General features: G+C 42.1%; 3 protein-coding genes across 5 annotated transcripts; 1 reads left to right on the top strand and 2 right to left on the bottom strand.

Annotated features, from left to right (window-relative positions):
• Positions 1–959: 959 nt before the first annotated feature.
• LOC135558439 (ATM interactor-like) lies at positions 960–15,198 on the bottom strand. Its single transcript, XM_064992244.1, has 4 exons — positions 14,863–15,198; positions 8,130–8,255; positions 7,559–7,758; positions 960–6,046 (listed from the first exon to the last, which is right to left on the bottom strand). Exons 1-4 carry the CDS (start codon positions 15,091–15,093, stop codon positions 4,270–4,272), a joined length of 2,334 nt encoding a protein of 777 aa, XP_064848316.1. The 5' UTR covers positions 15,094–15,198; the 3' UTR covers positions 960–4,269.
• Positions 15,199–15,477: 279 nt separating this feature from the next.
• On the bottom strand, positions 15,478–19,029 carry LOC135558407 (centromere protein N-like). Its single transcript, XM_064992191.1, has 10 exons — positions 18,643–19,029; positions 18,405–18,450; positions 18,249–18,308; positions 18,007–18,080; positions 17,694–17,867; positions 17,476–17,577; positions 17,315–17,369; positions 17,066–17,175; positions 16,849–16,972; positions 15,478–15,777 (listed from the first exon to the last, which is right to left on the bottom strand). Exons 1-10 carry the CDS (start codon positions 18,811–18,813, stop codon positions 15,689–15,691), a joined length of 1,005 nt encoding a protein of 334 aa, XP_064848263.1. The 5' UTR covers positions 18,814–19,029; the 3' UTR covers positions 15,478–15,688.
• A 333-nt stretch (positions 19,030–19,362) lies between these two features.
• On the top strand, positions 19,363–24,177 carry LOC135558415 (COX assembly mitochondrial protein 2 homolog). 3 transcript variants are annotated; one of them, XM_064992211.1, is made up of 5 exons: positions 19,363–19,736; positions 20,207–20,264; positions 20,379–20,490; positions 23,544–23,615; positions 23,714–24,177. In XM_064992211.1, exons 3-5 carry the CDS (start codon positions 20,410–20,412, stop codon positions 23,795–23,797), a joined length of 237 nt encoding a protein of 78 aa, XP_064848283.1. In that variant the 5' UTR covers positions 19,363–19,736; positions 20,207–20,264; positions 20,379–20,409; the 3' UTR covers positions 23,798–24,177. The 3 variants fall into 3 exon arrangements, with proteins under 3 accessions (XP_064848283.1, XP_064848273.1, XP_064848292.1); XM_064992201.1 differs by lacking the exon at positions 20,207–20,264 and having other exon boundaries at positions 19,393–19,736; XM_064992220.1 differs by lacking the exons at positions 19,363–19,736; positions 20,207–20,264 and adding an exon at positions 20,061–20,098.
• The last annotated feature ends 321 nt before the right edge of the window (positions 24,178–24,498 follow it).

Genomic DNA, 24,498 nt, shown 5'->3' with positions numbered 1-24,498 from the left:
CTACATGGAATTGACATGAGTTTACAGATTGCTGTTAGTTCTATTTGATTTATAGGCTATACCACCTCAGCCTCATTGTATAACCAGTTTATTCATGCATTACATGCATTTCAAAAGGTAGCATTTGGTCCACATCAGCAATGCAAAGTAGTCCAGATTGCTAGAATTCATTGTGCAGACATGTTATGGTCATTTGTTACCACTGATTATTCTGCATGAAATCATTTAACTGTTACATGAGCCTTCCATAATTACAAACCTTCCACGTACCTGGACATATGGAGTGACTCATTTTAAAATGGAGTGATACGTTCATTTGTGTGTGATTTCAGTTCTAGATTTTGCATGTGCTTTTATTGTGGTGCTCACACTTACCCAGCAACTGTGCCTACTACTCTATGATGCTGAGCTCTAGGTCAGTTTCTTGGATTCCTGAATGTTAAACTGCAGACATGATTCTCCTCAGTATGACAAAATATGATCTGAGCCATTAACAAAGCATGCTCATGCACTCTAATGGAATGAGCAGTCAGTGATTGTAGTGTTCCAACCCATGTGAAGATGTCATTGGTAGCCTACTGAATTACATGCTAGATGTGACCCACACTGTGACTCTGAGGGGCTGTGACAGCATAGGTGTGTGGGCGGCGGGATTAGTATCATATTCCAAATGACGTACACAATTACAATCCTGTATTCAAATGGACTGAGCATAATACACGTACATAGTACATTAACTTGTACTGCCACACAACCCAGGTGAAAACTACCTGACATTTACCGAAAAACAGCACATTGAGTGTGTACAATATTGATTATTGTGTTGTCAGTCAAAAGTAGTATGTGCTTTAACCAGTAATACAATATTTGACTTGGCTTTATACAGCACTGCATTACTGTCCTTTGATTTGAAGTGTACTGGAACTAAGCTAGTACAAACAACCAGCTACTACATCAACTGAAACAATCAACCCTTTATGAAGAGTTTATTATGAGCGTCTGCTGAAAAGCACCAACAAAACAAACAGCGAGAGGCAACCTTTACACATTCAGGCAACTGAAATACAACAGATAAGACCGCAAACAGAAATGCAACTGAAATAACTTACATTGGCACCAAAGACTGCATGCACTCCCTACTGAGAAAAACCAACGCGCTGAAGTCCACACCCCCATGTAGCATGGTTAGGATCAATTCCATTTCAATTCCAATTTTCTTTCAAAATGAGGAAAATTGGGAATTGGAATTTGGTTTACTTTCTCAATTGCCTGGAATTAAAATGAAATTGACTTCAACCCTGCCATGTAGTCTACTGTACATGTTTATTTTTCATTTTTAAAGCAAGGCAGTTTCTCCCCTCAGCGCTATTATAATCAAGTTGAAGAACGATAAATTAAATAGGAGTAGTGTTTTCAGTACAGCACAATACATTGTTATGAAATGTGGTTGAGTATGAAAGTCTGTTATAAACTGGAATGAAACAGTCCTGTTTCGATTACGTTAAGATGCAGTGCAAAAACTAAGCCATGTTGTGTAGTATGGGCACAGTGTCATGTAGGCTACATTCTGCCGTTTCTGGGTACACTTCTTCACATATTGATAGTGTACCACAGTAGGGCGAATGCTGCCTTGGAAACAAATACTGCATTGCATTCTTAGAACCTAGATGTGTAACACAAAACAGGACTTCTAACATATCTTGCAACAAAATGTTTTTGAAAGTAGAGGTACAGGAAACAAACATACTCAACATGCAAATTAAAAGACACTTGAGTTTGAAGTATTCTTCCAAGACACCCTCCACAAATAAATATAATGTAAATGTTAAATACATTTTGATCCTGAACTTCTTTCTACCTCTTAAAGCTGCTTAGTGCATCACTGACCAATGGAAAAATAACAAAATACAATGAAAAATACTTGGTTTAAGGCACCAACATAACAAAATCCAACATGGACAAATACTCAAAACTTGAAGAGCTCTTGTAAAGTTCACATTCAATAAAAATGTCTCAACAAATGGGTTTCTTGAAATTTGAATGGGGTGCATGTGCAAATGAGGTAAAATATTGTAATGATACCAACAGCTAGCTTTGACCAATAAGGTAGGCTTTAGAGTATAGTTCAAGAAAAGTTTGATAGAAATTGTAATATTGTCAGTTTATGTTCAGTAACGTTTAGTGGGGTTGTTATACAGTACCTTCAGAAAGTATTCACACTCATTGCCCCCCCAAATGGTGTTACAGCCTGAATTTAAATGGGATTAAATTGAGACTTGTCACTGGCCTTATCACAATACCCCATAATTTCAAAGTGGAATTAGGTTTTAGGAAATTTGAACAAATTAACATATGAAATGAAAAGCTGAAATGTCGTGTCAGTAAGTATTCAACCCCTTTGTTATGGCAAGCCTAAATATAGAGTAAAACTGTGCTTAACAAGTCACATAAGTTGCATGGACTCACACTGTGTACAATAAGTGTATAACATGATTTGTTTTTTAAACGACCACCTCATCTCTAACTTCCACACACAATTATCTGTAAGATCCCTCAGTCAAGCAGTGAATTTCAAACACAGATTCAACCACAAAGACCAGGGAGGTTTTCCAATGCCTCACAAAAAAGGGCACCTATTGGTAGACGGGTACAAATAAAGAAACCAGACATTGAACATCCCTTTGTGCATGGTGAAGTTATTAATTACACATTGGATGGTGTATTCCTAACACAGCTGCAGGAGAGGAAGGAAACCGCACAGGTACTTCAACATGAGGCCAATGACTTTAAAACAGTTAAGAGTTTAATGGCTGTGATAGGAGAAAATGGAGGATGGATCAACAACATTGTAGTTACTCCACAATCCACAATACAAAACATGCGGCAAAGCAATTCACTTTTTATTCTGAATACAAAGTGTTATGTTTGGGGTACCACTCCACATATTTTCAAGCATAGTGGTGGCTGCATCATGTCATGGGTATGCTTGTTAAGGACTGGGGAGTTTTTGAGGATAAAAAAGAAGTGTAATGGAGCTAAGCACAGGCAAGATCCTAGAGGAAAACCCGATTCAGTCTGCTTTCTACCAGATACTGGGAGATTAATTCACCTTTCAGCAGGACAATAACCTACAACATGAGGCCAAATCTACACTGGAGTTGCTTACCAAGAAGACAGAGAATGTTCCCGAATATCCGAGTTACAGTTTTGACTTAAATCTACTTGAAAAGCTAAAAAGACCTAAAAAAGGTCTTGCAATGATAAATAACCAATTTGACAGAGTTTGAAAAATTCTGAAAATAATAAATGGGCAAATGTTGCACAATCCAGGTATGGAAATCTCAAAATACTTACCCAGAAAGAGTTGTAATTGAAAGGTGATTCTAACATGTATTTACTCAGGGGGTTGAATACTTATTTAAAGCAGAAATATTCATCACATTTTCCATAACTGCTCAATTTTTTGTTCCACTTAGTCCCACTTTGTAACAACAAAATGTGGAAAAAGTCAAGGGGTATGAATACTTTCTGAAGGCACTGTATATGGTGGACATACACAATCACAACGTAATCACAGTGACTAGAGAGTAGCTAGATCCTCATAGTGTTTCTCTACAGTGTTGTATCACTTCAGCACACTGTGCTGCTAGCCAGCTAATGAATAAGTCAAAGACCATGACAGGCTAGTCTGCTAACGCGGTGACCCAGCTTATAGGTGGGTGGCCCTGTAACAATAGGGCAATTCTACAAGACTGCACTTCACAATCACATGTCAACAATGGTAGTGCGGCAACTATTTTAGAGTTTCACGAGTATATTTGTGCCACATTAAATCTGCCAGAAGCCTTTCAATAGCAGAATGATTAAGGAAAGGCTCAACAGGCATTACATACTCTCTTACGGCAAACATTAGTGCTCAAATTTTAAAATATTGTAAATGGACTAAACTGGTTTTTCAGACAAAATATATATATTTAAGTAGTAAGACGCGCAAATAAACATGTAAACAAGGATGGGAAATCATATCCATGAACTATAATAAAGTGCTTTCGAGCTAGCATGAGGGTGATGTCTGGACATGTTATCCTAGACATGCTACCCCTCTGTAGAATGTCCTAAGACTTCAAGAAGGCTCACTTCTACACCTAAACCTCCAGTAGTAGAGGGACAAAGACTGTAGAGGATGATGAGTAGGATCCCAGGACCTCCTGGACAGAAACCAGAACCCCATTGCGTGGACTGAGGAGGTGTGTGTGGGGGGGTGGTAATTCAGCTGTTGGGTTTCTCAGAGTGCTGAAAGAGAGCAAACAGCTCCTCACACGTCTGCGTCTCCACCGAGCTGAAGTGGGACTCCATGTTCCAGGCCATGTCAGCTGACAGGAAGTCGTCCATGACTGTCTGGGTCTCGTTGCTGGTCAGGAAGAGGTTTCCGAGGCCCTCAGAAGATGCGTCGGTCACCGTCTGAGTCTCCGTGCTGCTCAAGAGCCTGGCCTGGTCACCCTGGGACACGGAGGGAAGGGTGTTAGAGTTTGGTGTCGGTGTAAGCGGTCGGTGGAGGTCGGTCTGCGTCTCAGTGTCAGATGACTCTGTGCTCATGGAGAAGCTGGACTGGCGCAGAATGTTGCCCAGGGGCATGTGGCCTCCGGCTTTCAGCAGGAAGTTGAGGTCCGTCTGGGTCTGGGTGTCAAACATCTCCAGTTCCAGGTCGCTGGCCTGGCTCCGGCCCGGCCCCTCACTGTTTCCCAGGCCCTCCAGGAGGAGGAAGTCTGTCTGGGTTTGGATATCCAGGACCTCCAGGGGCGTGTCGGCCCCCAGCCCGCTCAGCTCGCTCTCCTCCGTCTGGGTCTGGATGTGGGCCGCATTCAGGAATTCCTCAAAGTCAAAATCGATGCCCGTGTGCTGTTCCTGAACAGAGCACAGACCTGACCCACAGCCTATTGAAGAATCCATCTGCGTCTGGTGACCGGACAAGATATTTTCCAGATCGTTGAACAGAGCCAAGGTGGTCTGGGTTTGGTTGTCCGCCACGCTGCCCGACTGGAGATCGTCTGTCTGCACGCCAAAGCACATGCCTCCTGCTGACTTGTCGTGGTCATAGAGACTGTTACCGGAAAGGGGGTCGTCTACACCGTGGGTTCTGAAGCTTCCGTCTGTCAGTGCCGTCTGTGTTGAGACACTGAGGGAGTAACTGTCGAAGAGGTCTGAGCACATAATGGCCTGGTCCATCTGAGCCCTCTCTCCTGACCCAGCCAGGGCAAGTCTGGTCTGGGTCTGCTTGGTAATGTAGGGGGACTGGGATGGGGAGGAATAGGGGCAGGGCAGCTGGCTGAGGGTATCTGTCTGCGCCCCGATGGTTGTGGTGGCTTTGGCCTTAGAGGGGAACGTCTGGGTCTCTACACTGACCGGCAGCAGGACCTGAGCACTCACACTAATATCTGTCTGAGAACACGATGAGACCGACGACTCACCAAAGGGGCACATGTCCGTCCCCACCCCGACCCCCATAGGCATTCTGGACAAGTATGAGATGTCTGTCTGGATGTTGGTGGAGGTATTGCTCCCCCTGGTCCCTCCTAGGTCATCGCCAGAGCCCACTGACTCCAGACTTACCTGCACCCCCATGCTGACAGGCCCCAGACTGGAGCGGGAGGCAGGCATGCTGCCCCTGAAGCACAGGGTCTTAGGGTCCAGGTGAGGCACCATGGCCCCCATGGACTGGGGCATGAGGTGGAGGGTGCTGACGGAGCCCTGGCTGTCCACAGCCAGCACCACAGACCTCAGAACCCCGCTCTCTGTGGAGGGGAGGAGGACGGGGAGATGGGCCAGCTGCATGACAGGGAAATTCACCAGAGCCACTTCGGGCTTGGGTAGAAGGAGTTTCTGGAGGTGTTTAGGGGGGTTGTTGTGGCAGACCCTGTCTGAAGGGAGGGAGTCCTCTGAGAGTTCTCGGTCTGTTTTTATGATCTGACACATGAATTCACTAGGCTTGACTTTTTCCTCTCCACTTATCTGTCTCTCCATCTTCCGCTTTTTCACTGGTGGATACCTGCAAACACCGGGCGGAGGAGAGAATACGTCAAGCAGACAAAACAGCAGTAAGTAGTTCTAAAGCTTTGACAAACACTAATTAAAGCAAGGTGAAGTGGCAGCATCGTTGTGCAGTCAAATTCAAGGTCTGTTCTCAAGCCACGTTGTGCATGCAGGCGTTTGTCCCAACATGATCTGTTACTGAATAATGACATGGTTTACTGGATAAACTGCATGACACTTGAAGATGTTGAGCCTCTCTGCCACCACCATCTTTAAATCCCCTCCAATATGTCCAACCAAATACAAGTCTTTTTTAATAGAAACCCATTTGAATGTCATGTGTAGACTAATGCTTTGAGGAGCACCCACTGCTGATTCAATGACACCACATGGAAGTGATTGCAATATGCAAGGAGGAAGGATAGCCTACCAAGTGAACGTTGGCGCCTTGCACAACGCATGTCTCAATCTGTCCATCTGGCTTGTCAAAAATCCTCTGTTTCAGTGTCTAATTATTTGTCCACTTGTCTGTACCTCCATCCTTGGTACAGTAGCTTGTTAGTCAAGCATTTTTGAGCCAACTACTGAAACAGGCAGTAAACTAGAGGAAGAGTAGGGAAGCACGATTATTTAATCTCTTGAATTCCTCCTTAGAATGGACATTAATGTCCACTATCTTAGGGAGAATCATGTAGCATAAAATCATCATTCTCCACTGAGTCATGTGCATGCAGCGATGTGTCACAGACTGGCATGTGAACATTTTGTGGCCTGTTCCAGTTGATGCAATGCTAATTTGCGAGTGAGAGCATGAGCTCAAGAAAGCCAGGCAGGAAGAGAAACAGGCTAAGTAGAGAGATCATTGAAAGACGGCGTAGCTATGCGTAGCTAATGTGATTTATGGAGGATGTTTTTTGCTGGACAATGTCTTGGACAATGCTTATATATGTCGGCTTTTGTGTATTTTAAATTGGCCAAAACCCGTCAATAACCTGTTAATGGAAACACTGCCCTCTAGTATGATATCCAGTACACACAGTGAACAAAACATGAAGAACACCGTACACCGTTGCCCTCAGAACAGCCTCATTTCGCAGGACAAGGTGTCAAAAGCATTCCACAGGGATGTTGGCCCATGTTCACTACAATGCTTCCCACAGCTGTGTCAAGTTGGCTGAATGTCCTTTGGGTGGGGAACCATTCTTGATACACACAGGAAACTATTGAGCGTGAAAATCCCAGCAACATTGCAGTTCTTAACACAAACCGGTGCACCTGAAACCTACTACCAGACCTTGTTCAAAACCACTTCAGTATTTTGTCTTGCCTATTCACCCTCTGAATGGCACACAAACACAATCCATGTCTCAATTGTCAAGGCTTAAAAATATGTTTTTTAACCCGTCTCCCCCCCTTCATCTACATTGATTGAAGTGGATTTAAAAGCTGACGTCAATAATCATAGACTGACCAGGTGAAAGCTATATCATGGAAAGAGTACATGTTCCTAATGTTTTGTACCCTCTACCTGTGTTCTGTGGGGACCTCGTGGCCGGTCCTGTAGATATGTGACAGTAGCGCTGCTCTGCTGGCGTAGGGGCAGCCACACGTGCAGCGGTAGGTCCTCCCACAATCCTCTATGTGGCGCCTCAGGTCCCACTCTGTGCTGTAGCCGTTGTTGCACTTGGAACACTTGTGCTTCTTCTCTGCATGCATTTTCATAAAGTGCTGGATAGAGCAGAATATACATCGGGCTGTGAGAGGAGGTTACTTGTTACATGAACTGGAAAAATACAATAAAGGAATGTATTATTCCCTTCTTGTTCACTAATTCCAATTTCCTAGTTATACTTCAAAAGCCTCTCTATTGAGACAATTATTAGACACACTTTCCAATAATTTATAATTCCCATCCACCATCAGGATCTCAGGGGAGATCCAAAGCAGGACCCAAAAGTGATTAGGGGAAAACCCAGGAGGAAATGTCTGTCTCAGTCTTTTCATTCATTAGACAATCCGCATGAGTCTGGCTCAGGTGGTTTCAGCCAGGCAATCTCTGGCATTATACAGATCTTAGACTGACTGTAGGGATGTGGTACCTGTTTAACCAGGGAAAACTGGGAGAAGGGTCTGTTGGGGCCTCGTGGACAGCCCTCTATGGGACAACAGTAGAGCTTCTGGGAGCCCTTCATGTCCTTCCTGATGGTGGGGTTGACAAGACCGTCCTGTGGAGAGAGAGGATGAATGATTAGACTGTGATATTAAAGGCTTAAGATTTAGTGTCATCTGTCAGCAGTGAAATAATGTAGGCTAACCAACCACATTTAGAAAGGTAGGCCATCACACAACTCTCAAGACCGCTGAGCTAAAGGCTAGGCATTAGTTATACTTTAGTTAGAGAGAGACTAAAATCCTCTCTCTGGAAAACATCCAGCCAATGGACACGCCAATTATCCTGTAGAAAACCATATTAATGTCAAATACAGAGACAAGGTGATCCAGGTGGAGGGTCCACATCTATGACTTTAAAGAGGTTCAGATGAAAGTTATTAGTTTAACAGAACATCGAGTTTGTGCTTTCCAGTGTGCTACATCACTCCACACTCCTGGCAGTCTCCAGACAGCTGTCAGCAGCACATTGTATTAACTCAATGAACAACAGCATGATGCTTATGTAAGAGTACAGCAGACACAGAGCTTGGTATGACTCACAGGCCCCAGATGGACCTCAGCATCGATCCGTGTGTACAGCCTAACCATCATTACTAGCACTGCAGTATTTCACTGGCCAAGGTCACCTAGCAGGCTACATCGACTGTGTCATTGTTACAGTACTAGTAAAATAGACGTTTTGATGGAAGTTAGGCTAATATACATAAACATCCTGCATAGTGCTAAAATGATCTGTCTTCACAGTAAACAGACACAGTATCTTATATTATTGTAAAGGTTACATCAGAGACATAGAGTTCTGTATAGGCTACTTGCAGCAGCAGATGAGCAGGTTAACATTCAGACGGTCTGTTCTAGGGCAGAGCACAGTCCCTGAGCTGCTCTCCATGACACTATTATGTCCCTTCCCAGCAGACAGACCAGGCACAGTGCATTGCCAGACGGTGATACAGACAGGCAGGACAGAGATAGCTTTGTTTCTGTCTGCTACAAGACAGCCTGGGTAGGGTCTGCTGAGCAGCATCGCTGCTAAGAAATGCAAACTGAAAACATGCGAGTTAAACATGTTAAGTGACACCTTGCATACAGCCATTACACAAGAAGTGTGACTAGTCTAACACTACAACCTGCCTAGTACAGAAGGCTATTATTTGAGTTCGATTTGTAATGTTCGGAAGTGTGTGAAATTAAATTGATTGCCGTGTTACACACACATCCAGCAGTTGGCCAGCAAATGTGATACGGCAGTTCAGCCGAGTTAAGGCACAGTGAGTGTCCAGTGACAGTGTTATAACTAGAGGTTGACCGATTAATCGGAATGGCCGATTAATAAGGGCCGATATCAAGTTTTCATAACGATCGGAAATCTGTATTTTTGGACACAGATTTGGCCAATTTAAAAAAATGTATAGGCAAGTCAGTTAAGAACACATTCTTATTTTCAATGACGGCCTGGGAATGGTGGGTTAACTGCCTGGTTCAGGGGCAGAACGACAGATTTTTACCTTATCAGCTCGGGGATTCAATCTTGCAAATATACGGTTAACTAGTCCAGCTCACTAACCACCTGCCTTACATTGCACTCCACAAGGAGCCTGCATGTTACGCGAATGCAGTAAGAAGCCAAGGTAAGTTGCTAGCCAGCATTAAACTTATCTTATAAAAACAATCAATCAATCATAAATCACCAGTTAACTACACATGGTTGATGATATTACTAGTTTATCTAGCGTGTCCTACATTGCATATAATCGATGCGGTGCGCATTTGCGAAAAAGGACTGTCGTTGCACCAACATGTACCTAACCATAAACATCAATGCTTTTCTTAAAATCAATACACAAGTATATATTTCTATACCTGCATATTTAGTTAATATTGCCTGCTAACATGAATATCTTTTAACTAGGGAAATTGTGTCAATTCTCTTGCAACAGAGTCAGGGTAGATGCAGCAGTTTGGGCCGCCTGGCTCGTTGCGAACTGTGTGAAGACTATTTCTTCCTAACAAAGACAGCCAACTGCACCAAACGGGGGATGATTTAACAAAAGCACATTTGCGAAATAAGCACAACCATTGCACGACTATACCTAACCATAAACATCAATGCCTTCCTTAAAATCAATACACAGTTTTAAACCTGCATATTTAGCTAAAAGAAATCCAGGTTAGCAGGCAATATTAATATTATTTAAATATCTCTGCGTTCGTTGAACACAGAGTCAGGGTATATGCAGCAGTTTGGGCTGCCTGGCTCGTTGCCAACTAATTCGCCAGAATTGTATGTAATTATGACATAACATTGAAGGTTGCGCAATGTAACAGGAATATTTAGACTTTTGGATGCCACCCGTTAGATAACATAGGGAACGGTTCCGTATTTCACTGAAAGAATAAACGTCTTGTTTTCGAGGTGATAGTTTCCGGATTTTACCATATTAATGACCGTATTTGTGTGTTATCATGTTATAACTAAGTCTATGATTTGATAGAGCAGTATGACTGAGCGATGGTAGGCACCAGCAGGCTCGTAAGCATTCATTCAAACAGCACTTTCGTGCATTTTGCCAGCAGCTTTTCACAATGCTTCAAGCATTTCGCTGTTTATGACTTCAAGCCTATCAACTCCAGAGATTAGGCTGGTGTAACTGATGTGAAATGGCTAGCTAGTTAGCGGGGTGCGCGCTAATAGTGTTTCAAACGTCACTCGCTCTGAGACTTGGAGTAGTTGTTCCCCTTGCTCTGCATGGGTAATGCTGCTTCAAGGGTGGCTGTTGTCGATGTGTTCCTGGTTCGAGCCCAGGTAGGAGTGAGGAGAGGGATGGAAGCTATACTGTTACACTGGCAATACTAAAGTGCCTATAAGAACATCCAATAGTCAAAGGTATATGAAATACAAATCGTATAGAGAGAAATAGTCCTATTATTCCTATAATAACCTCAACCTAAAACTTCTTACCTGGGAATATTGAAGACTCATGTTAAAAGGAACCACCTTTTAACATTTCATATGTTCTCATGTTCCGAGCAAGGAACTTAAACGTTAGCTTTTTTACATGGCACATATTACACTGTTTTTGCATCATTTAAACCAAATTGAACATGTTTAATTATTTATTTGAGGCTTAATTGATTTTATTGATGTATTATATTAAGTTAAAATAAGTGTTCATTCAGTATTGTTGTAATTGTCATTATTACAAATAAATAAATGTAATATATTTATATATTTTTTTTTAAATCTGCTGATTAATCGGTATCGGCTTTTTTTGGTCCTCCAATAATCGGTATCGGCGTTGAAAAATCATCATCGGTCGACCTCTAGTTATAACCCAAATCACCTCTCTTTCTGCATCAATGAATACAACAGAACAAGCCTGGCCAGTGCGTAACAGCAGAGGCACAGTAAGCAGACTGTGCTTTCCTGACTCTGGTTGAGTAGCGTTGGCCCATAACTACCTTTATTGTCTATTTATGAAGGTATCTTCTGGCCGGGGAGTTCTGTTTAGAGCCCCGACGCGAGTTCTGAATCTTAATACGCATGGCTTGCGATACGATTTTGGAAACATAAGTAACAAATATTTCATATCAGTGAGAGATCATTTAAAAAAACTAAAAGGTTCAATTACTACACACCTTTAAATGGTTAGTGTTCCCACACGGCCATAGCGCCATGTTACAGCCCTTGTATACGGAAGACTGATGCGACCACCTGTGCTAACTAGCTATCTAGCCTGCTCGAACATCTGTGTGTAAGGTAACTGAGGAGGAAGTGTAGTTTGAGGCCGTATGGATCTGTGCAAACCTGCTACAGAAAATGTATTCTATTGAAAGATTAGAATCTGTCTCCTCGCCACGCGCTCTCACCACTGGTGTCCCCCAGGGCTCTGTTCTAGGCCCTCTCCTATTCTCGCTATACACCAAGTCACTTGGCTCTGTCATAACCTCACATGGTCTCTCCTATCATTGCTATGCAGACGACACACAATTAATCTTCTCCTTTCCCCCTTCTGATGACCAGGTGGCGAGCATCTCTGCATGTCTGGCAGACATATCAGTGTGGATGACGGATCACCACCTCAAGCTGAACCTCGGCAAGACGGAGCTGCTCTTCCTCCCGGGGAAAGGACTGCCCGTTCCATGATCTCGCCATCACGGTTGACAACTCCATTGTGTCCTCCTCCCAGAGCGCTAAGAACCTTGGCGTGATCCTGGACAACACCCTGTCGTTCTCAACCAACATCATGGCGGTGGCCCGTTCCTGTAGGTTCATGCTCTACAACATCCGCAGAGTACGACCCTGCCTCACACAGGAAGCGGCGCAGGTCCTAATCCAGGCACTTGTCATCTCCCGTCTGGATTACTGCAACTCGCTGTTGGCTGGGCTCCCTGCCTGTGCCATTAAACCCCTACAACTCATCCAGAACGCCGCAGCCCGTCTGGTGTTCAACCTTCCCAAGTTCTCTCACGTCACCCCGCTCCTCCGCTCTCTCCACTGGCTTCCAGTTGAAGCTCGCATCCGCTACAAGACCATGGTGCTTGCCTACGGAGCTGTGAGGGGAACGGCACCGCAGTACCTCCAGGCTCTGATCAGGCCCTACACCCAAGCAAGGGCACTGCGTTCATCCACCTCTGGCCTGCTCGCCTCCCTACCATTGAGGAAGTACAGTTCCCGCTCAGCCCAGTCAAAACTGTTCGCTGCTCTGGCCCCCCAATGGTGGAACAAACTCCCTCACGACGCCAGGACAGCGGAGTCAATCACCACCTTCCGGAGACACCTGAAACCCCACCTCTTCAAGGAATACCTAGGATAGGATAAGTAATCCTTCTCACCCCCCCTTAATGATTTAGATGCACTATTGTAAAGTGGCTGTTCCACTGGATGTCAGAAGGTGAATTCACCAATTTGTAAGTCGCTCTGGATAAGAGCGTCTGCTAAATGACTTAAATGTAATTGAAATGAAAGATAAGGTCCATATGTTTTGAAAACCATATCGCAAGCGATAACTGACGTTTCTAAATAATAAAACAGAGAGTTGGGATTGTAGTCACATGCTCCCACTGGTACTTATAGCGGGGAACCTTTGTGATAAGGCAGAATGCTTTGGGTTCTCAAAAGCAAGGGTATAGTTGCCTCTACTTGCAGCCCTGTCACACAGTCAAAGACATCTAAGACTACGCTCACTTGACACCATTTTGTTCAGATTGACAGTTTCCTTCATGAACTGCTGCATAATGTATCTTCTCCTCCAGCTCTCATTCTCCTGCATTAGGCCCAGTTGAATTAGTTCAATATTGAGAACAGTTAGCACTTGAGGAGCATGAAGTGCTTTTCAGACCTAATTCAAATTCAAACATTCACCTTTTCTTTTTTTCAAAAGAGCTCAGTCTGTAGCAAGACAAAAGACAGCTAGATCCCAGCAGACAAACAGCATTCATTTGGGGGAAACTGGAATCACTAGGACTCCCACAGGGCAGCAAGACTAGGTGAGGACAGTGAATACATTTCAGTTAAAGAGGAGGACCATTGTCTCCAATACCTTTACTGTAGCGAGTATTCATATTTAGGCTAAAGACAGTGTGACATTAGTCAGACTGATTTGATTGCACATCTTGGCCTTAGCCCACCTTCTTCAGCCATATAAACATTAATTCACCGAGGGTTATTTTAATTACTCGAATTTCCACAATCTTCTAGAAAACCTAATGACTCAATAATATTACAACGTTAGGCTATGTGGGCATGGAGACAAGTATATTTACGTGCACACTAATAATTCGATATTAAACTGAGTATGACAGTCATTTAAACACCTTAGGCCGATTTAAGATAAGCAGAGTAAGGTCATAATCGAAGTAAACCGATTAAAACACCTGGTTTTCGGAGCAACCTTCGATTTAAGGCACGTAAACAGTTTAATCGGCGTTCCAGCGGTGTATTTGATCTGCGCATGTGCCAGCACCCGTAGCGCAAGCCTCCCTCATGCGTGAGTTCGGAAAAACTGAAAATGTGCATCTTTTCACATACAAACATTATATGTCCTAATTCAATATCAAATCGTATTCTCAAATTAACATGGCCACTGTGGTAGAACGTTTATTTTTACTGCCGATTTTTTGCATTTATCAAAAGTCCCATCATTAGCATAACTTCAGATGTGTTTATGTAAACCGGATTATTACTGAAATCGTTGTTCTTGCAAAGCATGTAAACGTTTTAAACGAACTATTATATTAATCTGAATATCCACAATGTTCGTGTTATTGTGCGCATCTAACCGTGTGGGTTTGAACATATAATCTATTTGTATGGCTGACATGTAAAGGCAGTACAATAAAGCAGGTTAATTTAACATTAGACAGGATAATCAGTCTCATACAGCCATGATCCTAGCCTAGGATGATAGTTCAAATGCTTTAAGCAATGTTTCACAATAGTAACCAAATAACGTTATCAGCAATATACAGTTGTAGCTAGCCAACTTCAAAGAACTGGCCTCAAACAGTGCACGATGACTTGACGTTTTCCCAATAAGCATGCCTCGAACTACCTAACGTAACTAGTTAGCGATACAAGCCTCATGCATTGAAAAATTGACGTTTTGGAATATGTCAGTAGCCTCTTTGGTTAGCTTGCAAACAGGCTAACAAGCTAGTTACCTTTACTCTGTGGGACTTCACGAGATGCATGTTCAGGGCTGGCGTGTTCGGTAGAATCTTGCCACATCCTTCTACGGTGCATAGGATATTGGTCCGCACTTCTTTGGTGAGCTCCATGATAGACGGTTTGATAATCTCCCGCGTCGGTGCAGGGGGCTCTTCGGTGCATTTTTGACTGCCCGTGGAAGCGTTATCGTTTCGGTATGCTTTCCCGGACGCAGAGGCAGCCATGTTTCTGTTGACAAGTCACCAAACCAACTGCTCTCCAGGCAGCAGAAAAGCTGCTGCAAACAAGCCAGGAAAATATGGTCCGGAAAATACAAGGACGCGGCCACTTCCGGGAGACCTTTCTTAGCAACAGACAGCCACTCCCACAATCGTCCTGGCAACATCAGAGGGCTGGCAAGTGACAATTTTGTAGCTACTTCTGTGATATATTACATATTTGCTGTACACTACTCAAGTAACACAAAGTTAAAAAATAAATACAAAAATTCATCCAATAACATTTATTAGAGTACAGATTGTAGTATATTAACTGAGAAACAATAACAAAGATTATTCTTATCACCACTTGGGCAAAGGACTCTGAAAAATGCACTAAATTCATCAACATAAGTGCAGAAATGTTTTATTTGTTCATATAAAATAAGTGAAACAAATTACATAAAACAAAACAGATTACATATGTCAATTGATTTATTCTGAAACAGAGTGAATGGGTAAACAATGTGTTCTAAAAAATATATGTTGAAACCCATAAAATGTCAACATTCAATACAAATATACACTACTTGTTCTGGTAGATCTTATAGTTAAACTTGATTTAAACTCCTTTGTCTGTGATAACAAAATAGTTTCTGCCTTTCTGTGTGATAGATGAGAGAAGAGGGGTGACTGGAGATGACGCCATACCTGTAAAACACAATCACAAGCAATTACTGAGGGGATTAGTTTTTGCCCACCCTGTTCACGGGGTGGGCCGAGTTTACACAGCGTTAAAAGTGATTGGATTCGGGGGGGGTTTAAAACTGGGCAGCTTATCTGGCATGGTAAGCAGGTGCCCCGCACGAAACAAAAGTGACGTAACACATGGAGTAATGAGTTAGGATTTCATGTTCACCTGAACAAGTGTTTACTATTGATAAATCACTAACGTCCCAAAGAAAGCTCGTTAGAAAATTTGAACATAAATTTTTATGGAAAAAAACATGTTGTACGTTTCCGAATGATCCATCATGCTGCCATGTTGACAATATGACCAGGTTGTGCATATTACTGTTAAATTTGGGCAGGGTACTCTGCCCTCACCGGCTTTAGCCGGTCATGTGACTAGCCATAGCCTGGTTCACCCCGGTTGAGTCTAATCGAATCCACTCACTCAATAGCAGACCCTCCGAAAAGCACCAAACAACTCAGCACATCTGTCTGGAGAATGAGATGGGACACAGTGAAAGTCTCTCATGGTTCCTCTGCCCCCTTGTGGCGATGGACAGGATTTAATAAAGAAGTGGAGCCATATATGAGCAGTTAACTAACTAAAACCACATCAAACAAAACATTATAATGCTGAGCATACACCTGGAAGACTTGACTTCTCAACCTGAGGGTATGGAACAGAGTGCAGAGAAAGGGCTCCCGAGAAAGAGCAAAGGGCTCCCGAGAGAGAGCAAAGGGCTCCTGAGAGAGAGCAAAGGGCTCCGAGTGACTTAATGGTCTAAGGCACTGCATCTCAGTGCTAGAGGAGTCACGACAGACCCTGGTTCGATTCCAGGCTGTATCACAACCGGCCATGATTGGGAGTCCCATAGGGAGGCGCACAATTGGCCCAGTGTCGTTAGTGTTTGGCCGGGGTAGGCCGTCATTGTAAATAATACTTAGTTCAATAAAGGTAAAACAAAAAACTAGAAGATGTGGCTCTTCCCATTGACAGAGATTAAAGGGGATATTAAACAAAACCCAGCCCCAGACATATAGATACTGTACCTGAGGACACACAGTGCCTGAGTGACTCTAGGAGGTTGGTGCTGGCAAACTCCACCACTCCTCTGAAGGGCTCTTCTCTGCCTGTCAACGTTTTGTTAGAGTTATCTCGGAACTTGGTCTCCAGCTGAGAAGAGAGCAGAATATATAGTCACACACAGCATAGCAGGCACACGAGGAGAAAGCTTTTCGTAAACAACTATAGTTCAACTTCTTGCACCTTGTAGACAGCTTTTTGCAGTTGAGGTAGTGTCCCATCGCCAAAAGCCTCACAGGCCATTTGAAGTCGGTTCTCTGTATTCTCAGCATGTTCTTTCTCTATATTGGGGTCTAAAATGAGAAAATAGTTTGTGTTTCACTGACATTCTAAGTCAATATTCTATTGATATCTAATTTGTTGTGGTTGTCACCATGATTCGGTTCATGTATACATTACAATTGTATTTTATAAGCAGACAACAAAACATACTTCTCGGGACAGGATTCTTTTCCTGAAGAGGTTTTGGATGTTTGGTGGGGAACACCTATGAATGAAGGAAAAGGTGCAGAACCTCTATAGTTAGTTCTATAGGCTTTCTTTGTTAGCAGTAAGCAGTGGGATGGTCATGATAAAGGCTTTTACAGGCCTACCTGTTGGTACTGCCTCATCAGTAGGTCTCTGATGGCGGTGAGGTTCCGTCCACTGAGGTGAGCGTCCTTCATAGAGCCATATCTTGTGGCCAGAACCAAGGCCTGTATGACAGAACTCAGTCTGTGAAACAGGAGATACAGACCCTAGAAACAGAATTCTAAGCATTGCAACATGACGTTATGAATCCCCTCAGGGGCAATGAGGAAAGCATCCTTGCCTGGTTTAAAAGAGGCTTATACTTTGAAGTCAAGCCGGTCACAAAGACATAAGGGGTCTGAAGATGGTGGACAACATATGTGGGTTTAAGGTGGTAAGGCTTTGTGAAGTTGTCCCCCCAGGCAACACGTATCCATATGGCCTCATCTGTGTGTTTCTTTATTTTAATAGACACCTTGGAAGGAAAGACAAACACAGGCATTGACTGAGATGGCACATGCAAGCACAGCAACTGAGGGACATTACAAGCCATTTTAATGAATGTTTGTTCTGTCTTTTCTACCAAGCATATAAAAGATGGAAGTCATACATACATGGCTGATGAGCTCTGTGAGGTTGGCCTTGAACTGTTCCTTGAACTGTGTCAGCTCAATAGATTGTGCATCCTCTGAAGAAAGAAGAAAAATATACTTGAAATTAACAGTAATGCTGATTAGGCTACCTCTAATACCTGGAACTCTAATATTGATTAGGATCCACATTAAAAGGAACTTTGTGTGAGTGTCAGTGAAAGCACTTATAAATGTACAGCAAGGTATTAGAGACTTTCATTCACCCTCTGCATCAAGGAGCTGGAAGCCATGCCACATTCCCTGGTTCGGATTCTCAATGATATCTGGAAAGCATTGGTGAAATGTATTATCTATTACTAAGTAAACCATTAGCTACTGAGGTGGGAATTAGTTCATTCACACGGTCAAATAACACTTACAGATCATTTCGAGTTCTGTGATGTGTTTCACTCTCAAGCCATTCTCCTGGGAAAGATACAAGTAGAATATATCAGAAAGGGTTGAACGTATAACAAAAATGTGGATTACATTCAGCCCATGATGAACTGTTAAAGTGAGTTAGATTAAGTTTTTTTTTTAGTTAACAAGTTAGAGAACATCACTAGAAAGCTAGTTAGATAGGTAACGTTAACTATATAGTCAAGCAGCTACATTCACCTCACAGAGAGCCAGTAGATGTTCCGTCAACACCCATTTTGGTTGTGTGAAGTCCAGCGAATGCAGGTCCTCCCTTGATAGATGAGCCCACTTGCCAAGCATTGTCTGGAGCATTTGATAAGGGATTCGTCGCATCAGACGTTGTAATATACGCTTTGTAGAGTCATCCATGCTTAAAATCGATGTTTAACCAATTAAATTCTTAAAACGCATTAGAAAGCAAGCTAACAGCAGACACGCAAATCCAAAACAAACCGCCGAACGAGAGTCAACCAATCGGATTCATTTGGTGGGTCAAACTTCCTGTTTCGTCATTTCCTCTTCAGATAACGTTTTCCACATATTCACATGCTTTAAAGGTGTTTAGATGATAGTAAATGTGGTTTAAGATTGTCCTAAATTAAACCAAAAACGTGTAAAAAACAAAATAAATAGAAAACTGACATCTGGGATTTTGTTTCGTAAAAATGTATTCGTCTTTCCACTGCAATATGCGATGGCGCCGTCTGCTGGAGAGGCATAGATGCACAGTGTTTAGGATGAATTACATATGATGATAATAGCTATAATGCATATATACTACAATCGTACATAAATATGGAATATAATGTGTTTTATGTTCCAGTCTTGCAATGACTGAGTTATTTGCTGTGTGCAATTGAGGGAATGCCCACCCACATGTGATCGACAATTAATTTGATTGGACCACCATCCAACGGGAGCGGGTGTTGATTTGCTACTGTAATGTCAATCAGAGTGTAGTCCTTTGCCTTTACAAAATATTGAGATAAATGTATATAGCTACCATCATGTCTTCATTTTATCAAATAAATAACTAGGTTTACAATCGAATGCTATGTCTGAATTGTTTAAACACATTTTGTACAGTAGCTAGCTAGATGTAAATACATCGACAGGTAACCTGGCAGTAATAGGAGTTAAAACAAGGGGTTGAAAGAACGTTGCATTTGCCCTTTAGTGGTATTTCTCGCTACTACTAGCCACTTGCAGCTAGCGACATTTGGTCAACTTGCGATCAACGATATATTATATTCCCGGAAGATAGATATCTCAATGATATCCCAACTGAACTGGTAATATATTTATTCAATTAGCTACCTTATTCTATTCACAGCTTTAAGGTAATTCCATATTCCAGTATATTTTGTTAGCTAAGTTACTTACAGTACTAGTAGGACTATAGCTGGAACAGTCTAACTAGCTAGCTAGTATCATTCAATTGAATAATTTTTGTTTCCTTGGCCCCTTTGCTGCATACACATTTGAGTCTATTTCTACCGGCCTCTGAATATGTAGCAAAGTCCATCTCCATACAACCACAACTTTATGACTTAATAACGACGCTGCCACTGCTAGCCTACTTGTCACAGTAGAGGCTGAATCACAGCTTTGAGATGAATCAGGATGAAAGAATGGGCTCTTATCATTGTGTCTGGTATTCTGTCCTTCATTAACCCACACAGGCAATGCTATCCATGTCTTTACCTGTATTAGTTTTAACCTGCCTACCTGTGTTTTACACATGTTTTCTCTCTCATTGCAGGTAAGTGTAAACAGAAAATGGATCATCCCCATGAGTTTGCAGGATGGAGAGGGATTGGGTGGATGGAGTATAATTTAGAGTAGACAGTCATTACACAAACCCAAATAGTTAAATAGTAATTTTCAGTATTCATTGTAGTCACAAACATGGTTGGTATTGTATGTCTTTCCAGTATTGTTGGAGTGGTAAACCCTTAACTCAGAATGCACTCTGATCTGTCGCCTCACCTGCACACGGATGACTGCAACATACTGATAAACCTGTTGAAGCAGTGTCACACGGAGGTAAGATTTTGTATACTTGCCTGAGAACCATAGACTGGGTCATTACATGTCATTTCAGCAAGCCTTTACACCCACCATCTCAGATTGTTCTGAAATCGTTTCTGTAGTTGAACCAGATAAGATTAGCATTCCTGAAACATTATTTGTTGAAATGTATTTGATCTCTGAGAAATTAAGCTAATTGATTGCTCCTAAATAGGACCTTTTAATTTATATGATTAACATAATATTCAACAAATATAGTACCCAACATTCAATTTGGATCAAACTTCTTCCTACCATTGTGTAAAGGCATAAGGAATTCAAGAAAATGGTCAAAGCCACCCACCCCACCGACCCACCACTCTTCAGGCCAATCCCACCCCAACAACCAGTATACAGTATCAGTTTTCTGTGTCTCAGAAGTAGTATGGAGCTGTGGCTTGGAGTATTGCTTCTTCACCCTTTGTATTGTATTCTCTGGGAATCAGGTGATGGTTTTTCCCCGTTTAGAGAAGTTATCTATTGAAGTCTCTTGCATTATTTACCATAAATGAGTGTGAAAGTACGAGGTTTTGCACACTAGATGCTTCTGTTCTTGCTACTGCTACCACACTTTTATCCATTTTGCTGGTCTCTTGTGGTTCTTATCAAAGACCCAGTGCAGTCAAATACGTAATTTTCCGGTGTTTTATATATATTTACACACTAAGGGTTGGAATAATACTGTGAAATTGTCGACGTTTTTCCCTCCCCACTGAGACCACTTCCAGACAGTCCTAGCTAAATTCTTGCTTGAGAGATTGCTCTTTGCTAAGAAGCTATTTTTGTTTAATTTTGACCATTTTTATGGAAAACAACCATAGTAAGTTGCTTAATTGGTACCCAGAAGTGATTTGATATGGATATAAAAACTTCTGCATTGGACCTTTAAATGGATCACAGCATTTTCTTTGAAATTTAGGGTTGAAAACCAATAGCGTTTGCTCATGGTGAAAATAAATAGTGTGGTACAGCCAGTCAGTTTGTCCTTCTTTTAACAACTTAATGCTTCAACCCAACTCTCCATGAATAGTCCAACAAATGGCAGCTTTCTGAGAGAGCTATCCGTATGTAGCAATTCTCATATGAACACGTTTCCTACAAGCCCAAAACTTGGGTTAGTGAGTAAAATGTTATGAGAACCCTAATAAAATAATACAATTATTAACCTTTGCATGGCAGTCATGTTTTTCAATACAATTATTAGAAAACATCTCTGAATGTAGTGTGATTAGTGACATTTACCATTAAACCCAACCCAATACCATTATCAATGCAAAAAATGCTATACAGTGTGTGTTTAGGACTTTTACCATTGAAGACCATGAGACCATAATATTTAAATAATTAGAACTGCTGTAGCCTAATGGTTTGCTTGTTCGCCAGGTGTGGTCTAACTAACCCAGGAAGGGAATAAATCACACGCACAGACACAAATTAAGCCCAAATGAAGGCCAAACGGAATTGCTTTAATGGAGGACAAGCTTTAATTGTGAGGATGACCATTTGGATGACCAATTTATTTTCATCATGAGCAAAATATATTGGTTTTCTACCCTAAGTTAGAAAGAAAATATTGTGATATATTTAATAAACACAAGAGACCAGCAAAATGGACAAAAGGTTGTGGTGGCATTATCAGGAACAGCGGCATCTAGTAGGCAAAACCTGGTACTTTCACACTAATTTATGGTAAATAATTCAAGCGACTTCAATGGCTAATTTCTCTGAACGGGGAAAAAAAGAACATCACAGGGAATACATTTTAAATGATGAAGAAGCAATACTCCAAGCAGCAGCTCCATACTACTTGTCAGACATAGAGAACTGATACTGTATACTGGTTGTTGGGGTGGGATTGGTGTGGAGGTCTGGGTGGATTTCTCATGAATTATGGTCCAAATCATAAGTTAGGTACTATACTGAAAAAATATATAAACGCAACATTGCACAGCCATAGGCCCTCCCACTTGGGAGCCAGGCCCAGCCAATCCGAATGAGTTTTTCACCACAAAAGGGCTTTATTACAGACAGAAATACTCCTCAGTTTCATCAGCTGTCTGGGTGGCTGGTATCAGACGATGCCGCAGGTGAAGAAGCCGGATGTGGAGGTCCTGGGCTGGCGTGGTTAAACGTGGTCTGCGGTTGTGAGGCCAGTTGGACGTACTACCAAATTCTCTAAAACGACATTGGAGGCGGCTTATGGTAGAGAAATTAACATTGAGTTCTCTGGCAACAGCTTTGGTGGACATTCCTGGACTTAGCATGCCAATTGCACACACCCTCAACTTGACATTTGTGGCATTGTTGTGTGACAAAACATCACATTTTAGAGTGGCCTTTTATTGTCCCCAAACAAGGTACACCTGTGTAATGATCATTCTATTTAATCAGCTTCTTGATATGCAACATCTGTCAGGTGAAATGGATTATCTTGCCTGGTGAGGCATCCCTTTAGAATTAAAACCAAATTGCTGGTAGTCCTCACCTCGTCCTTCAAACAAGCTCTCATGGCACGGTCCATATCATTGCAATGGCCAAAGAACTTCACTAACAGGAATGTAAACAAATACTATTTTTGTGCATATGGAAAATGTCTGTGATCTTTTATTTCACCTCATGAAACATGGGACCAACATGCTGCGTTTATATTTGTGTTCAGTATATATTTATTGAAGATTATATGAATCCTATAAATTAAAATGGCCAATTAGGGTGCAATCAATTAGCTTAATATCTCAGAGATCAAATTATATTTCAACAAAGTAATGTTTCAGGAGTGTTAATCTAATACGTTTAACTACAGAAAAAATTTCAGAACAATCTGAGATGGTGTCAAAATCCTATTTTTTGTGCTTTTTGTGGTGGAACGACTCAACAGCATCTTAAGAACATGTCCCACATAGACCTCCAACTGAAAGATCTACTGTATTGCTCTACAATGTAGCTGTTCTAAACTAATGTGTAGGAGCAGTCAAGTATAGCTACACTCTTACTTGTCAAAAAATATGGAATTAATGTCTCATCCTCAGCACAATGTCAAGAAGTTCTTTGGCCATTGCAATGATATGGACCGTGCCATGAGAGCTTGTTTGAAGGACGAGGTGAGGACTATCAGCAATTTGGTTTTAATTCTAAAGGAATGCCTCACCAGATGCCTACTATTGGTATTTTCAACAACGTTTCTCTTTCTGATCAACAGCGAATTGCAAAGAGGGAGAAAAGTAAACAACATGCTAAAGAGATGAAACAGAGGCTGAAAGACGGCCCTAAGGAAGACTTCTGAATGGCAGTAGACTGAGCCGATGCTCTAGGAAGGGCCACAGGAACTGGGTATTGGAGGACTTGGGATTTACTGGGGCCTACCATGAGAAGCCTACTTTACTGCCTGTATATCTGGCCACAAGAGGTCTCTCATAATGTTGGTTTCAGTATGTATGTTGGGTGGGTTGGATTGTCATAGACAGTGGTGGATGATAATTTCGCTACTCAGTGATCAGAGCTCATGGGGGGTGGGGGGTGTCTGTTTTGAGGACTGCTATCATGGTTGATTACATATTTAAAGGACTTATCAAAATAATTGTTTTACATTGTCTTGAGTTTCTGACTGGGGAATGACAATGATGAATTGACACTGGATTTCTATTGAATAAAGTTTACCAAAACACAGAATTGCCTTGATGTTATTTTCATTTGGGTAGTTAACCAATACTTTAGTTATATGTGAAAGCTCCCAAGCTCACATGACCTTTCATTTATTTACGAATGTGTCAGTGTCATATTCACAGCCTTATTCACCCAAGTCCTCAACAGATGCCTAAGAGGGTTGTTCATATCCAGCTCCCATTCAGCCTGAACAATCCACTGCATTTGTTATCACAGTAGAGCAGGCCGTTTTGACTCACCTGAGGGCTATTCTCAGCTGTGGTTGATTGTTATTGGTCTGGCACTTCAGTCAAACGAATAGTCTGGCTCCCACCCAGTGTG

The sequence above is a fragment of the Oncorhynchus masou genome, chromosome 2 (assembly GCF_036934945.1).
Source record: "Oncorhynchus masou masou isolate Uvic2021 chromosome 2, UVic_Omas_1.1, whole genome shotgun sequence".
NCBI lineage: Eukaryota > Metazoa > Chordata > Actinopteri > Salmoniformes > Salmonidae > Oncorhynchus > Oncorhynchus masou.
Note: the sequence above shows the minus strand (reverse complement) of the source record. Positions and strands in the feature narration are given on the sequence as shown.